The sequence below is a fragment of the Myxine glutinosa genome, chromosome 4 (assembly GCF_964187855.1).
Source record: "Myxine glutinosa chromosome 4, kmMyxGlut1.1, whole genome shotgun sequence".
NCBI lineage: Eukaryota > Metazoa > Chordata > Myxini > Myxiniformes > Myxinidae > Myxine > Myxine glutinosa.
In genome coordinates, this window is record NC_136264.1 from 152613792 (window position 1) to 152630575 (window position 16784).

The 16784-nt window shown below is 43.2% G+C and overlaps 1 protein-coding gene across 1 annotated transcript in view; it reads left to right on the forward strand.

Annotated features, from left to right (window-relative positions):
- Positions 1 to 16784, forward strand: part of LOC137425974 (FRAS1-related extracellular matrix protein 2-like) — a 117220-nt gene that overhangs the window by 72601 nt on the left and 27835 nt on the right. The window contains exons 16-17 of the mRNA XM_068114696.2: positions 11724 to 11808; positions 12637 to 12883. Of these exons, the coding sequence (XP_067970797.2) occupies positions 11724 to 11808; positions 12637 to 12883 (332 nt within the window). The remainder of the gene's footprint in view (positions 1 to 11723; positions 11809 to 12636; positions 12884 to 16784) is intronic.

Genomic DNA, 16784 nt, shown 5'->3' on the forward strand with positions numbered 1-16784 from the left:
AAATTTGGTTGTTCAAATGAAGCATGAAATGTCTTCTTCTTCTCAATTAGCCTGATCATCCACATGATGATTGTATAGTACCCAAGGCAGAATCTGCTTCCATACATATGGAAAGGATGGAATGACATTAAAGCTAGACAATACCTCATAGCATCACCATGGCTGTAACTTCTGTGGCACAAGGCACAAAGAGGACGTGTTCAATATCGGGTTTTTTTTACAACTAAAATGGCCGCCAGTCTACAATTCCGCCATCTTTGATCAGATCGAAAATTAAAGTGGGGCACACGTGTATGCCATCATGTACTCTGCTTCTGCCAAGTTTGAACAAAATCGGACCATGCATGTCCGATAAATGTTTGGGGACATGTTTAAGTAACAAAATGGCCGCCAGTCTGTCATCTTTGATCTATTCTCGAAAATAAATGACAGGCAAATGTAAGCCATCATTCACTATCTGTGTTCAAAGTTTCAACAAGTTCGGTAGATGCATGTCCGAGAAAAGGTTGAAGACGTGTTCAATATGGATTTTTTTTAAACTAAAATGGCCGTCAATGATCGGCCATCTTTGATCAGATCACAAAATAAAGTGAGGTGCACGTGCTTGCCATCATGTACTGTGCTTGTACCAAGTGTGAACAAAATCGGACCATGCATGTCCGAGAAATGGTTGGGGGCACGTTTAAGTAACAAAATGGCCACCAGTTGGCGATCTTGCATCTGATGTCGAAAAAGAAATGACGTTCATATGTAAGCCATAATTCATTATCTGCGTGCCAAGGTGGAACAACATCGGCAAAGTCCGAGAAATGGTTGAGGATTTGTTCAACATCGGGTTTTTTGGTTCACAAGTTATCAAACAGAGTGATCACTATATTCGTCATGGGTGTGTGTCTGTCTGTCTGTCTGTCCGCAGCATAACTACCCGGTGATATTATCCGATCTTGATGAAACTTGGGTGGGAGGTTGATATCATGATCTAGTTGTGTCCTGCCTAGAGTGGGCGTATTGCACCCATTGTGGGCGGAGCCACGCCCGAAAAAGATGTCTTTTTAGGGGGTAATCGAGTTCAAGCTACATCTTCGCCGAGGGAGTTGGTGGAATCTGACAGGGATTTCGGTATTTGGTTAGGCCAACCAGTGTTATGTGTCTAGCCCCAAGGAGCTCGATTTTTCATTTTCGCCCCAAGGTCAAGGTCACAAGGTCACGAAATTTAGTAAAGTCGATTTTTGATGGTTTTATTACATTGTTCGCTTCCTGATAGGGTGAAATGTCGTACATGATCTTGTATTATCACATACATCATGAAATACAAGTTTACCAACAACTTTCAGAATCTTCGACCTTTGACCTTTGAAGGTCACAAAGGTCAAATTTTCAAAGTTGTCGGAATCGAACAGAATTTTCGGTATTGTGTAGCTAACTCACCTCATAACTGATTATACATTATTTTCTATCTCATTTCAATGTCAGTAACCTTCGTTTTGACATTTCCAAGCCAGCACCACACACAATTACGTACAGCTGGCTCTTAAAGGCCTGCGCACGCAGCGCATTGGGGCCCTTTGTAAATAGGCATGTACACCGCATGTCGGGGGCCAACACCTGCCACGTGGGCCCCCGACCCCACAGTCCGGGCCTGTTTCGGTTATAGTCCTTCCTTTGTCATTGAATACCGCTCGCTCGTGAACCATCGTCGTCTCCTGACTTGTTGCAACTAAAATGGCTGCCAGGCAGCCATATTTGATCGCATCGTGAAACAAAATGATGTGCTTATGTACACCGTCATGTGTTGTCTTTGTGCCAAGTATAAACAAATCGGTCCATACATTGATGTATGGTGGTGGACGCACAGACGGACGGCTGAGACCAAATTCATAAGCCCCCGTTTCAGACTAAGTCCAATGGGGGCTAATAACATAAAGATGCCAAAGACTTATTAAGCCTCCCCCTATAGGATAGGGGAAGAATTAGAGCTGTTGTAGGGTTTGGTTCTACAATTATGGTCCGAGAGCTAGGTGGATTTTATTTGACATGGAAACTACAAAAGCTTTGTCATGCTGGTGTGGTACAGGTAGCTTACCTGACCCCAGAAAGCCAATTCTTAAGTGCAGCTAGCGGTGGGTGGGGTAGGGGGCGCCACTCAAAGTACCTCCCAGATTGGTTTTATTTGACATAGAGACTACAAGACCAACTCATATGCCAAGTGGTAGGGTGATCTCCACTGACTACAAATCTGCAACTTAAGAAGAAAATTTCTGGTGGGGAGGTCACTTAAGAACAACATTAATTAGTGCTAATTAGGCCTTTATTTGACATATAAGCTACAAAACTGAAATCACATACAACATGTAGAGAATGGTCCCCTCATCAATAAACAACAACTTAAGAACAGAATATGTGGTGGTAAGGTCACTTAAGAAGAGGTCAAAGGTCACGGAATAGGGGTTTCCAGCTCTTAATTACTGTTTGATTACAACATGCCACATGATACACACATGGCGTTGTCAATGAAACCTATATCAGTGGAGCCTGAAGTGAGATACATGAGAAGCAGAAATTTTTCCAATCTTACCACTTCCTTTGATTTCAATCAGCGAAAACATTTAAAAATGTACCTATTTGGCCCCCATGGCTATTTACACTGTTATTTGACATGTAAGCTACAAAACTGAAACCACATGGAAAATGTAGAGTACGGTCCCCTAATCAACGAGCACCACCTTAAGAATAAAATTTGTGCTTGGGAGGTCACTTAAGAACAGGTCAAAAATGCCAATTTTGACTGAATGACCTTTGAACTAGTTTTATTTGACATGTAAGCTACAAAACTGAAACCAGATTCAAAATGTATAGAGAATGGCCCCCTCATCAATAAACAACAAGTTAAGAAAAAAAATTGTGGTGCGGAGGTCACTTAAGAACAGGGCATTTAACCCTCTCAATCTGATTGGAAAGTTAAATGGCAACTACTGTACACTGTACATCGATAACACCTGGATAATTAAGTAGGCCTAAAACTCGAGCACAAAACACTCCTGCACAAGAACCAAACACTGAATGCATCCTTCGACGAATTCCTAGTGTTTAGAATGTTAGAAAACGTATTGGAAACTGTTTGCAATGCCTTGTCCTCCTGTAAGTGTAACATACATTGTATCTGAGATTTGAAATTAAGAGTTACTGTTCGTCATCTTCATCGGATTGCAAAATGTCCTCATCAGAAGAGCAGGGTTCAAAGTTGTCATTATCCTCGGCATCAGTTTCAGTTTCTCCTTCATCAGGAACAAGAGATCCAGGTATCTGTGGTCCATCAAACCATATGACGTCGTAGGCTTGCCCTTGAACCTCCCAGCCATTTTCTGCAGTTGGCTGTTGACATATCATCTTTTTGTTGGCATCCGCCCACATTTTGGCAACAAATGATGCACGCTTGATTTGCTGGGAGACCTCGGCTTCACACGGTGGTATCATGGTTGCATCGATGCCCCGAAGGTTCTCAAGAGGATTCTTCGCTGTGGCCTTTGGTGCATATGTCTTCTGAAACACTTTATAGCGGTGTGCATTGAGTGAAAGTGCTTGAATTGGCTTGGCTCCATACATTCTTGCAGTGAAAGACATGATTACTTCCACTGAATCCAATCCCAAGTTGTCCGTTGCCATCTCTGCAAATGCGTCTTGAGCATCCTTATAACCCTCAAGAATTTTGAAGGGACGTTTCTTTCCTTTTTTGAAGAAGGCAGATGTGTAATCTGATCCCGTAAATGCATGGAAGCCAGCTAGTGCTTGACAGAGTGGGGTTTCCAAGACTTTGCTAATTGCAGTGATGTCTATGAATCGCCTGTCATTCCTTCCCGATGTCCCAACATCCATCCAAATATGTGCTTTGAACTTCCTGCAGTGATACAGCAGAATGACGGCGACATCTGTATCTGATGCCCTGACTGCTATGTTCTTCGCATTTTCCTTGTCAATGTGACTAACATGAGTGCAGATCAAGGTGTCAGCTTCTTCATGATTGGTTTTCAAGGTCTCTACTTCTTCCTTCATGACTTTCCCATCTTTCACGTAGAAAAGGTAGCATGCTCCAAGATACGAGAGATACACAAGTCGTCCTTGAATTATGTCTGCATATTGCTGGGCCTCCCATTCCATTGTCAGGAATTTTGGTAGCTGCTCTTTGAATGATCTTGACTTTAGACAATCCAAGATATTTCTCGGGCGGTGCTGTTCAGGTCCAGATATGGCGTATTCTTTCTTGTCTGTGTCATCCAGACCTCTTCTTGCTCTTTCACAGTCTTTTATTGATAGGACTGGATATGCGTCAAAGATGAGATGCACTCTTCCACAGGAGAGAGCGGTGACCTGTCTTAAAATGCCGGCTGCCAAGGCTCCATACGTTCCTGGAATGTGGGGTGGAAGAACATGTAGCAGGAACATACCATCAACCACATAGGCATCAACTGAGCTTGGTGTGACAGAGGGAACTTTGCTCTCTAACAGCTCCAGAAGGCCACTCTTTTCCGTCTTGACCATACAACCATCTGTGCTGCACATGGACAGTGGAACCGGTGTCAGTGGATATGAAAAGATATGTTTCAAATCAAGTTTTCTCTGACAAGCAATGACAACCAGGCGTCCCATAAGGTCACGAGTGCACACAAGTGATGCAACACGTTTGTCTCTGTTACGCTTATTTACTGTGCCATTTTCCGTGAAGGTTCTGAGCTTCTCCCTTTTGATTGGCCATTCAAACCGATTTAGATCTTCAATGCAGGCATCAACAAATTCGTTGTATCTGGCTTGTCCTTTCTCCCGGATGGTCAGCAAACATGTCTTGATGGAATCTGTCGCTGCCTTACCAGTGCTGATGTTGTACAGCCTATCCGATATTTCAGTGTACTTAAATGGATTGCATGAGTCTTTTATCTGGTTTACAACCTTATGCAAATCGCTTGTGTCCCTTCTGATGCGGGCTGGGCGGAGTTCAGCTGTGATGTCTTCCGTTTGAGATAGTCCGGTCATTGCTAATGCCCTTGATATAATTGCTGCTCTGGTGGACTTGGTTAACATCCAGCGAAGACGTGCACTGAAGTTGTTTGTCATGGATGATATACCAGTCCGTCTGGATGCAGAATCGGCATTTACTGTCTGTTCCAGTGTAAGATCTACTGGGCATCTACTGAATGCCTTGTCAGTCCTTTTAACCGTAAAGACACCGTTTTCCAAGATAGAACGAAGTCCTGGGTGAGTACTGTCCATGTTTACCAAGTCCAACTGAAACTTCGTGAGCCACCGTGAGTAATTGACATGGTTTGTGGCGAAGAACAAGTGTATGATTGGTGTTAGTGCATGAGTGAACAGGTCCACGTCGTTTGTTCGAATTGCTCGCTCCAGAAGGTGGAAGTCGTGGATAAAGTCGATGTAAATCATCCAGAATTGGGCAGTTGGTCCATGTGTCCCTGATCGGGTTTGGACAGCATACTCCTTGTATGACGTGACACATCTTGTGAACGCAGAAGATGATTCTATTTGTGTCCATGTCTCTTCATCCTGTTTTGTTTGTAACCTTGAAAGTAAATCTTCAACTTCATCATTGCCTTCAAATGTCTCAAGGAATGCTTGGAAGTGTATCAGTTCAAATGCCAAGGCCAGTATCGGGTGCAACCGTTTGCATCTGTTGAAGTGCTTGCCACTCAGAAAACCAATCAGGGATCCAGCAGCTAGGACATCTGTGTCTCGCAGCATTTCTGGGCCACCAGATGCATCGATCAGTTTCCCTAGGGCTTTAAAGAAAGCCATTTCTATGTGGAATGGACCAAGCATGATGAAGACCTTGTCGAACCTGGGCGACTCGGTAACCTGAATCTGCATGGCAGGTTTGGCAGCATTGAGGTCATAGGTTACAACACCATACTGCTGACCGCACTCTTGCGCACAATTCTGTGTGGTGATTAGGGTATCCTGTATAACATCAAGCGACGTTATCGGCTTGTTCAAGTTTTTCATATACAAGACATTTTGTTCTGGAGTTGTGTCTGGGCATATCAAAGCATTGAATCCTACCCACATGGGAATGTTAGCCATCTGCAAGGCATGACATATCATCCATGCAAGGTCCTTGTCTAGAGCTAGCTTCCGATTAGCAGGCCGGTTGTCAACATCGGTGGTTTCATAATCAAATGTGCCCATTTGGGGTTTTTTACGGTATGGCTCAAGGGGCTGTTCCCGAACATGCAGTTTTCTCTTTCTTGATACTTTTTCTGGCTGTGATGTTGTTGGCGCAACTTGATTAACGGGTCTGTTTGTCCCTGCCACATCTTTATTTTGATACAAGATACCCATTGTATCGTGAAGAGTGTCGGCTCCTGACAATATCTCAGACAGTTCATCAAAATTGTCGAACGCCAAACCAAACACCTGATCAAGAAGGGTTCTCTCCGGACAGGTCTGCTCCATACTCTGAATGGCATCTCCTAAGGATGTCTCCAGTGTCTCAATGGTGTGGTAATTGACAACATGGCCAAATCTGTTCAACATTTCAATCAGCTTCCTGCTACCAGTCATAGACTTGATTGCCATTCCGAGAATTATCTGTTTGGCTGGTTTTACTTTCCCCCTTTGAGTAACGAATAAGGCATCCTGGCTTGAGGACAAGGCACGACGTTTGAGTTTTGGAGTGTACAAGTTTTGATTGGGGCCCCCGTACAAGACCTGAAAGAAATCTATCAACATATCTGGGACAGTAACTTCACCCTCATACAGGTTTTGCAGAGTGGGAGGTTCAGGTAGAGGTGTGATTTGTGCATGTTTGATTGCTTTACGCAAGAGTAAGGCAGCCTTATGAATGACAGCTTCAGGCGATGCTGCATAATCATAGGCTGTATGGATAAGGTGCTCACCTAAACCTGTGGGATAAACAATGGCCCCTGCCTTTCTAGCCCTATCTTTACACTCTACCCTAATTATGTCACCAAATTTATTCTGTAAGTTTGTTGCCAAATTTCTGGCTGTAGAAATTGGAGTCTCACCGGCGTCTTCACAAAGCTCTTGGTACCGAGTGAATATGGATGTAAGAAGTTCAGGCCTTTTGCCAAATATAACTGATTTCTCGATGTAAGCATATAAACCTAACAAAGAAATGCTACCTGCAATAGCAGTAGGCCTATGGAGAGACTGTGCATTGAAAAGGTAAGTACTTCCGCAACTGTGATGGTACCGAACCTCTTTACATCGAAAGTCTACACCAGAGATCAGTCCAAGAAGGCTGTTGTCCTTTTTATCAGCTGCAGCAGTTTTTGTTTTTATCTCAGCTTCGAGAGTTTCACATTCACCAAGATGTTCTTCTCTATCACCCTTCTTCTTCCTAGCTTTCTTGCAAAACAGGCAAATGCGTGGGAAAATACCCGAGGTAGACGTTGACGGGGCAAAATCACATGATGAACGCAGGGTCTTCTCACTTGATGCATGTGTCTGGGTTTTTTCTGTTGTATCATCACGTGGCACGGCAGTAAAGTTTTTGTAACAGTTCACGTGATAGCCATGGCTACTGTCGGATTCATCTGGCAGCGACTGAATTATCGTATAGTACTTGGATGTGACAAAATTTCGTTTTTGTCTCCTCCTTGCTGCTACATTGATGATGGATGACCAATGGTCTTCAGTGATGGGTGCGATGTTGCCAGTGGTCTCATCTGCTTTTCCCACATGGAGGATACACTTCCTGCCAGGGTCAGGAGCTACCCCGCTAGCATGCTCCATAATCAAGCATAGGCCTCACCTGAAATTTAAAAAATGACATATGTTAGTGGGTTCGAAAATCAACAAAAGTTGGGGGCATGTTATTTCTTATGGAGAAAATGAAACATGGATCTCTGAAGGTTTTTGCATGTGTCGATTATAATGCTCCTATTATCAGATTGTGTGGAAATCAGAAACGCAAAACCTCTCTTTAAGGGCATTATAATGTAAATTAGATTAGGTATGTCGTTAATCGTTGACATGTCTGACAGGTCTAATAGTCCAAGATCTGGGTGGATTTTATTTGGCATGGAAACTACAAAAGCTTAGTCATGCTGGTGTAGTACAGCAGCTTACCTGACCCCAGAAAGCCAATTCTTAAGTGCAGCTAGCGGTGGGTGGGGTCCTTCAAATATCATTTCTCGGAATTTGGTGAATTATTTTCGAGTATGTTAGATGAGGAATCCTTGGAGTTTATAATTTACAGGAAATTGCTGGACAGGGAATTCCTCAAATATAATTTCTCGGAAATTGTTGAAGTATAGTTTGTACAGGCAATTCTAAGAAATTACTTGTAGTAATTTAGAAGAAATTTTACCTGTACTAATTTAGCAGAAATTGTTATAATAAATGTTACAGCTTTTACATTGTCTTCACAGTTTCCAAGTTTCTCATGTAATTAAGTGCAGAAAACCCCTATTCCGTGACCTTTGACCTCTTCTTAAGTGACCTTACCACCACATATTCTGTTCTTAAGTTGTTGTTTATTGATGAGGGGACCATTCTCTACATGTTGTATGTGATTTCAGTTTTGTAGCTTATATGTCAAATAAAGGCCTAATTAGCACTAATTAATGTTGTTCTTAAGTGACCTCCCCACCAGAAATGTTCTTCTTAAGTTGCAGATTTGTAGTCGGTGGAGATCACCCTACCACTTGGCATATGAGTTGGTCTTGTAGTCTCTATGTCAAATAAAACCAATCTGGGGGGTACTTTGAGTGGCGCCCCCTACCCCACCCACCGCTAGCTGCACTTAAGAATTGGCTTTCTGGGGTCAGGTAAGCTACCTGTACCACACCAGCATGACAAAGCTTTTGTAGTTTCCATGTCAAATAAAATCCACCTAGCTCTCGAACCATTAGCACCCACTATTTCCAATGGTACTCCAGAGTTTCTTAGACCCACCAATTAAGCATTATATTTTCTTTTAGTTTTTCTTCCTGCACTCCTAATTTCCGAGCTGTATTTCTGAGCTGACTGGGACTTTCAGAATGAAAATTTTCATCAGCAATATGTGTAGAAAGCATGCAGGGTTGACAATTCTTTTTACCGTGACCTCATTTTAAGGTCATGACATAATTATAGATATTTTAACTTGACAAAGGTTTGTCCAATCAGAACGAAAATGGTCTCTCTAGATAGCCTAGAGCAAGGTGAAGTTAGGCATAATTTACATCATACACCTCCGGGTTAAAGGTCAAGGTCTTACACCATGAGGATTACTAAACCACCATTTAGGTTTTCTTCCCCTGTTTTATTTTTCCACTGTCAGAGTACTTGTGGAATGCAATTTTGCATCAATAATGGAAACTAAATGTGTGTGAAAAAAAATTAAATGTGGTTGGCATTATTTTTTGATCTTGACCTAATTTTTAGGTCATGCCCCCATCACTAGCAATGGTACCCGCCCTACGGGCAGGGCTTCAATTGGGAGGCCCAAATGAAAAGGCAAAATATCAGAAATTGAAGGCTTTTTTTTTTAAACGATTTATATAAACATCCGTTAAATCATATCACACGCAAATCATCAAAATCTAAACAGTATTTGTAGAATTTCAATAAAAGCCACATCACTGTTCATATCGGAAAATATTATTCCATCGTGTTTCAAATTTGGGCAATGGGCTCTCCAATATTCGATGTGTTCACGGTTTGAATTGCGTAACGTAACGTTTGTGACGATGTTTTCATTGTGACGATGTTGTGACGATGTTTGTGTTCATGGTAGTGTTTGATGTGACGGTGTGCATGTAATTTCGTAATGTTTTTCGTTTTGATTTTCGTAATCGTTTAATGAACGTTTAATGTTTAATGAACGTTTAATGAGTGTAAGAATGAGCGTAAAGATCATTAAATTAATGAATGAATGTAATGAATACTTCGATGCGAAGCGAAAGACGCCTCAGAGCTGTCACATTCACAATCGCTATGTCGTATGTGCTCCCCATACGTGTTTCCTTCATTGTAAAAACTACCAAGTCAACAGTTAAAAGGATTTTGAGCCGATAGGTGTTACGGCCTTGGCAAGATCGATGGAGACAGCGATCTGTTAGCGTATACACCGCCCAAATAGCTATGTGGAATTCTCTCATGTAGAGATTAAACTCACGTCGTTTGAACTTTGGCCGAGGTCATTATTTACTTTTAATGATGTTTATATACGAATCAAAAAGAAGATAATTGGTTTTGGGTCGTCCTTTCCGCATATCTCGTGGGATTGTGAGTTGGAGAGACGGCCGTGATGGTGGGGAGGGGGTTGGCATTCTCTCATGCAGGGATTCAACCCATGTCCTTATAAAAGGTCTTTGTCCGAGTTCACCGAGTCCGATCGGTGCAGCCGTTTGTGCGGCAGCCGGGAAAATAACGTTATGCGGGAGTCCAAAACCTGAAAATACTGGAGGCCAAAGGTGAAATTTGGAAAAACAGTATAGCCTATTTTACTCCAGGAGATCCCAGGATTACCCACCCAAAATATCGTTGTGATCGGTTCAGCCGTTTTTGCAGTACCTTCGAACGGACGGACATTTGGTGAATTATAGTAAGATTTAAGCATTTTTCACCAAATCGACGAAGGTCCGTCCATTCGGCTGGAACAATATTGCCCTATTTAGAGAGTCTACAACAAAGTGCATTTATGCTTCATTTACATCATGCACCTCTGAGAAAGTCCAATGTCTTGTTCCCCTAGGAGTACTAAACCACCATTTAAGTTCTTCTCCCTTTTCTCTGCCAATGTCGGAAACAGTATCTCCGATCTGGTTGGGACTTTAGGAATGAAATTTTGCATCAACAATGTGAATAAAAAGTTTGTGGGGTTGACCTATTTTTTACCTTTACCTAAATTTTAAGGGCATGATCAATTGAAGACAATTTAACCTTTTCACCATAACTTGACTAAGATTTGTCCAATGAGAATGAAATAGCTCTATAGATAACCTATATCAAGACACATTTACGCTTAATTTACATCATACCCTCCAAGTTAAAGGTCAAGGTCAAATGGCGGCTTGAAAAAAAATAACGCGATCAAAGTGAAATGACGGTCTGAAAAACAAAACGCGTTTTTTTTTTTGTCGCCGCTCAATGTTGCCAATGCGGAATCTCAAAGACCGCTTGGCCTTCCAAGATGTCCTTGCATCACAATAGTGGGCCTGCATTGAAGTTGTACACCTGATATTTGATTAGTGTCCTTGACATACTTTTTTCGGATTGTCGGATCGAATTAACAAAAAACACCATAACTTGAATAATTTTCTTCCAATTTTCATAACGTTTTTTTTTTGGGGATATATAAATTCTTCGTTGTGGGCATTATAGGCTATTTACTGTATAGATTACTCCTTCATTTGTTTAATTATTCAAGCTTTACCGAGATCCTGTTGGTATATCTTCCACTTCTTTTGGTGGAACAAGAAAAGTAGATTGTGACACATTTTCTTAATTTACACTCTATCCCTAAATGCTGAAGGTCAAGGTTATATGGTGGTCTGATAAAACTATGGCCATCATTTGATTGCGGGCCAAGCGTACATTGCGGGCGATCACCAAGGGTAAGCCTCCCCCGACTGGGGTATCGGCTTACCCTTGGCAATCGCTTTGTGATCACAGATACCTCGTTGCTGTTTCTTGTTTTTAATATGCAAAATAAAAAATAAAAAATTGTGATCTGATCTTGGTCTCTTCTCACTTTCCCACCTTACAAGGAATGTTGCCTGTGATATCAACTCAGCCCTTGTCCAACTTTGAGCTGGCACTGAGCCCGAGCGCAGCGCGCATTGCAAGCCACAGGTATGGTGGTGGATCCAGAGGGCTGTTCAGAGGTTGGACAGATGTTGTTTTCTGGATCTCCTGAGAGTGGACACACACTTGTTGCGGGCTTTGTGGAATGATATGAGATTTGCTTCGGTCGGGTTTGCTTTCCAGGATGAGAAGGCAAGTTATTTCAGAGCAACAGCCTCACCACAGGATTTAGTTATCTTACCTTCATTCCCATAACATGGGCAGGAAGAAGGGAAGGATAACTGAAGATGAGATGGGATGAATCAGAGAGAGAGAGAGAGAGAGAGAGAGAGAGAGAGAGAAAGAGAAAGAGAAAGAGAAAGAGAAAGAGAAAAAGAAAAAGAGAAAGAGAAAGAGAAAGAGAAAAAGAGAAAAGGTTTTTGTCGAAGAATTCCCAGGCTGAGTTAACATCAGGAGTAGTAGAAATGGGAGACCAGTTCTAAAGTGAGATGGGTGCTTGCAGTGGCTGCCAGTTTGCCTGATTGAACTGTCAGGGTAACCCCACCATTTGAATGGGTAATTTTGTCTTTCCCTACTACGATATTTAATACCTTTTGCCTGAATTGGTGGAGTGATTTGCATGGTCATATATGTCCGTATGCAATGGTAGAAAAATGAGTAAGTATGATCAAGATGCTGCCTGGAAACTCATGTGTTTCTCCTTTCTGGACCCTCTGTGCCCCTCATCACAGCTACTTAGAAAATGAGAGTACTCTTTCCTCTTCTCTTTGCACTTTGAAAATATACAATCTAACTTTTCATGAATTTACTATGCATAACTACAAAGTTGTGTGGCTATACGATGAAGAAAGAGCACTTATGGAATTCCTCAATCAGGTGCTCAAACCTCTTGGATGTGAATGAGATTCCAACCCGCTTTGGCTTCCTGACCACCCGCTCTGGCACAGCGCTGCATGGCACGGATACGAGACCATACTGGGACAGCGTGGCTCTACGCGGCAACAGCACCACACATTTCTATCGCAACCTTGACCTCAACGGCTGCCTGTGGGTTTTTAGCAGTTACTTCGACATGTCAGAGTTGGTCACAGAATGCGGTGGCAAGGTCACAACTGATGGACAGGTAAACAGAACAATATCATCGTTTTTACAACCCATCATAATCTTGTGAGGTTTATGTATCTCCAACGAGACAGCAATGCTACTAAAATCCAAAAGATGGCGAACTTCTCAAAATAACTTAGGGGTAATAATTCCAGCTTAAGCACCTCTCATCACGATTATATTACAAGTTAGGTCTGCTTATATCATTATTTGCAATGAGACAAGCCCCTGGTGTAGTTAATACCCTTGTTGGCATTGTACGAGATGAAACTTTTGGAAGCTGGCAGTTGGAGACTCTGCTGAGGATAACCTGGTGACTCAGGTCTTTATATATATATTGTTGCGGATCTCCAAACGTCGGCCTTCCCCTTACCAAGGGGGGATTAATCCCCTTGTCTTTTATCTAGCCGACGCGATCCGGGGCTATCACGTTCCTTCCGGTCAGCGCTGAATAGGGTGGTAGGTCGAATTAGTCCTATTACCTAATTACCAGCGCCTCCCAGGAAACAAGGAAATAACCCCACCCGAACCACGGTTTCGGTGGACACGCCGAGTGATAGCGAGCCGCGATTTGGGCCGTTAACAGGAACGAACCCGATTGGAGCGTTTCCTAATCGTGCCACGCTTACCCAATGGAGAAATCACTAAGATGGTCGAATTAAGAGGAAACAGGAAGAACAAGTAATTTATTACACACTTTGTACAATGAAGAAGAAGAATAAGAAGCAATGTACAGTGAAGAAGAAGAAGAAGCAGATACACAGGGCAGCCTTATAACAGTCTTAATTTATTCCCAGACACGGGCCCATTCGCACTCAGACTCAGACTCACACGGGGGTTGTCGATGGTCGGGTCGAGGGTCCAACGATGGCGTCCACAGCTCGCTCCAGTCCCCAACTCGTACAGCGGTGAAGATGGTAGACGGCAGGCAAGATCTCCGCGTGTCGTTGGCGTGGATCGGACAATTATATGGGGGGGGGGGGGGGGTCGGTAAGCTGGGCGATTACACTGGCGTGGCTACGTACGTAGTAGATATACCGGCGCTCATACGCGTTCCCAGTATGGTTCAATACAATGTGCAGCTTTCACAAGTCCTCGGCATTGCGCCGCTCCAGCAATGCTTTCACAATGACAAGGCCTTTAACACAGGGCGCTCTCCAATCAGGCCTCTTTCAATAGTCCTTTGCGCGAGTCCTCTCCGCACAGTCCTTTTATCACGCTCTCCACTTGCGAGTCCTTTCACCATCAAAGTTCCCCCAGCGAGTCCTGTGGAAGGGCTTTGTGCTCGCGGTTATATAGCACCGCTTAGCGAACCCTCTCGAACCTCGAGCCACACCCTGTCAGGCGATGTCGCATTAGCCCTGATTGGCTGGTGGCCCTTACCGTCCCCCCTGCTGCCAATCCAAATCTTAGCATCGCTGTCGCTCCACCCCCTTTTTGGGCCTACCTCGTGTCACTGGGCTAGTTCCAGCAAACCAACAAACCAAGAGCAGCAAACGCTGCTGGTAGCCAAAGCGTAACAAGCTGCGAGCATCCCAAGCGTAACAAACTGCGAGTTGTAAAATGGGGCGCGGGATGGATTCTGCCAAACGAGGTGGAATGTGGAGGGTGGAGGCACAATGGAAGGAGGCACAATTCTTATTTGTTTTACACAACGCAGATGATAACTATTGGAAATGGCCTTATCTCACATATACGAAGAAATAACTATCGTTCTAAGGTGATCTACGTGTTGCATGTGGACTAACTATGGGGGCAAACCTTTAACCTTTATTAATCAAATATGTACACTTTCTCAGAACCGCAACAATATGTATGTATGTGTGTGTGTGTATATATATATATATATATATATATATATATATATATATATATATATATATATATATATATATATATATATATATATATATATATATATATATAGTCACGTGAAAAAGTAAGTACACCCCATGTAAAGTTTTGACTTTTTCAACATATTTCAACATACAGCTATTTCATCTTCATTTCAACAATATTGATAGATAAAGGTGATATAAAATAACAAATATCATGAAACATTTACATTTTGTAGTCCATTGTATAATTTAAATAAACATAAATGCAAATTTCACATGTGGAAAAAGTAAGTACACCTTTGGCTGTAACAGGTGGTATTGCCCCCTTTGGCAGAAACAACCTCAAGTAGGCGTTTCTTATAACTGTCTACCAGTCTCTAACATCGACTGGGATAAATTTTTGCCACTCCTCCATGCAGAATTCTTTCAGCTGTGCGATGTTTGAGGGGTTTCTTGCATGCACAGCTCGTTTCAAATCCCCCCACAACATCTCGATGGGATTTAGATCCGGGCTTTGACTTGGCTATTCCAGAACCCTCCATTTCTTTCTTTTCAGCCATTCCTTGGTGGATTTACTGGTATGTTTAGGGTCATTGTCATGTTGCAAGGTCCACCTTCGGTTGAGCTTCAACCTTCCGACAGATGGCCTCACATTATCCTCAAGCACCCTCTGGTGCAATGAAGAATTCATGGTGGATTCTATGATGGTGAGCTGCCCACGCCCTGATGCTGCAAAGCTTCCCCAAACCATAATATTTCCACCACCATGCTTTACGGTTGGTATCAGGTTCTTGTGGTCAAATGCTGTCATTGCTTTTCGCCAAACATGTCCTCTGGTACTGTGGCCAAATAGCTTTACGTTTGACCCATCTGTCCAGAGCACATTGTTCCAGAAGTGCTGGTCTTTGCCTCGGTGTTCATTGGCAAACTTTAGTCATGCCCTGATGTTCTTTCTGGACAGCAAAGGTTTCCTCCTGGCACACCTCCCATGCAAATCAAATTTGTGCAGCCTCTTTCTAATGGTAGACTCGTGCACTTTGACATCAACAGTGGCAAGAGCTACCTGTAGGTCCCCGGATGACATTCTGGGGTTCTTAGAGACTTCTTTCAGCATCTTGCGGTCTCCTCTCGGGCTGAGCTTGCTGGGGCGGCCTGGCCTGAACAAGTTGGAAGTTGTTTGGAATCTTCTCCACTTGTAGGTGATCTTCCGGACAGTCGAATGATTGATTGCAAATTGTTTGGAGATCTTTTTATATCCCTTCCCAGACTCGGAGGCATGTATAACCTTCTTTTTGAAGGCCCAGAGAGCTCTTTTGATCTCGGCATGGTGACGCCGCACACTTCAACAACAAAGGGCAAACCAAACGAAATGTCTGAGGTTTAAATAAGACAGGTTCCTCCAAGATCCTCTCTAATGACGTTCTAATCATTTGCACCTGAGCTGATGCACCTGATTCTAATTTTAGGTATTTGAAGCAGTGATAAATGTAGGGGTGTACTTACTTTTTCCACATGCGAAATTTGCATTTATGTTTATTTAAATTATACAATGGATGACAAAATGTAAATGTTTCATGATATTTGTTATATTATATCACCTTTATCTATCAATATTGTTGAAATGAAGATCAAATAGCTGTATGTTGAAATATGTTGAAAAAGTCAAAACTTTACATTTTCGGGTGACATAGTCACAATTTCGGTCTTCGAGGCCGGCCGATAGGCACAGTGTGACCGGAAGGGACGAGGTTCTCCTGACCACGTGGCCCTCGACTTGGTGGGGTTTGTCCGCACAATGTGGGCGCTTTCAGGATGAACTTTAGCCGGGGAGCGTTTGGGCGCCCCGGTCTGATACTGCCGCCCACGCGCAGAACAACTTGTGAGTGCACGTGGGTCCCGGCGGTCCCACTGGCCTAGCGCTACCATGTTTAGACAGCGAACTCCGTCCCCGGGCACCGGCACCTACTCCCGGAAGTTTGAGAGATCAGCAGTGCCGGGCACGGTAGGACACCCGCGGAGCCCCGGCGGACCAGGGACGCGCGAGCCTACACGTTAGCGTGCTACGGCGGAATCAACGGCTTC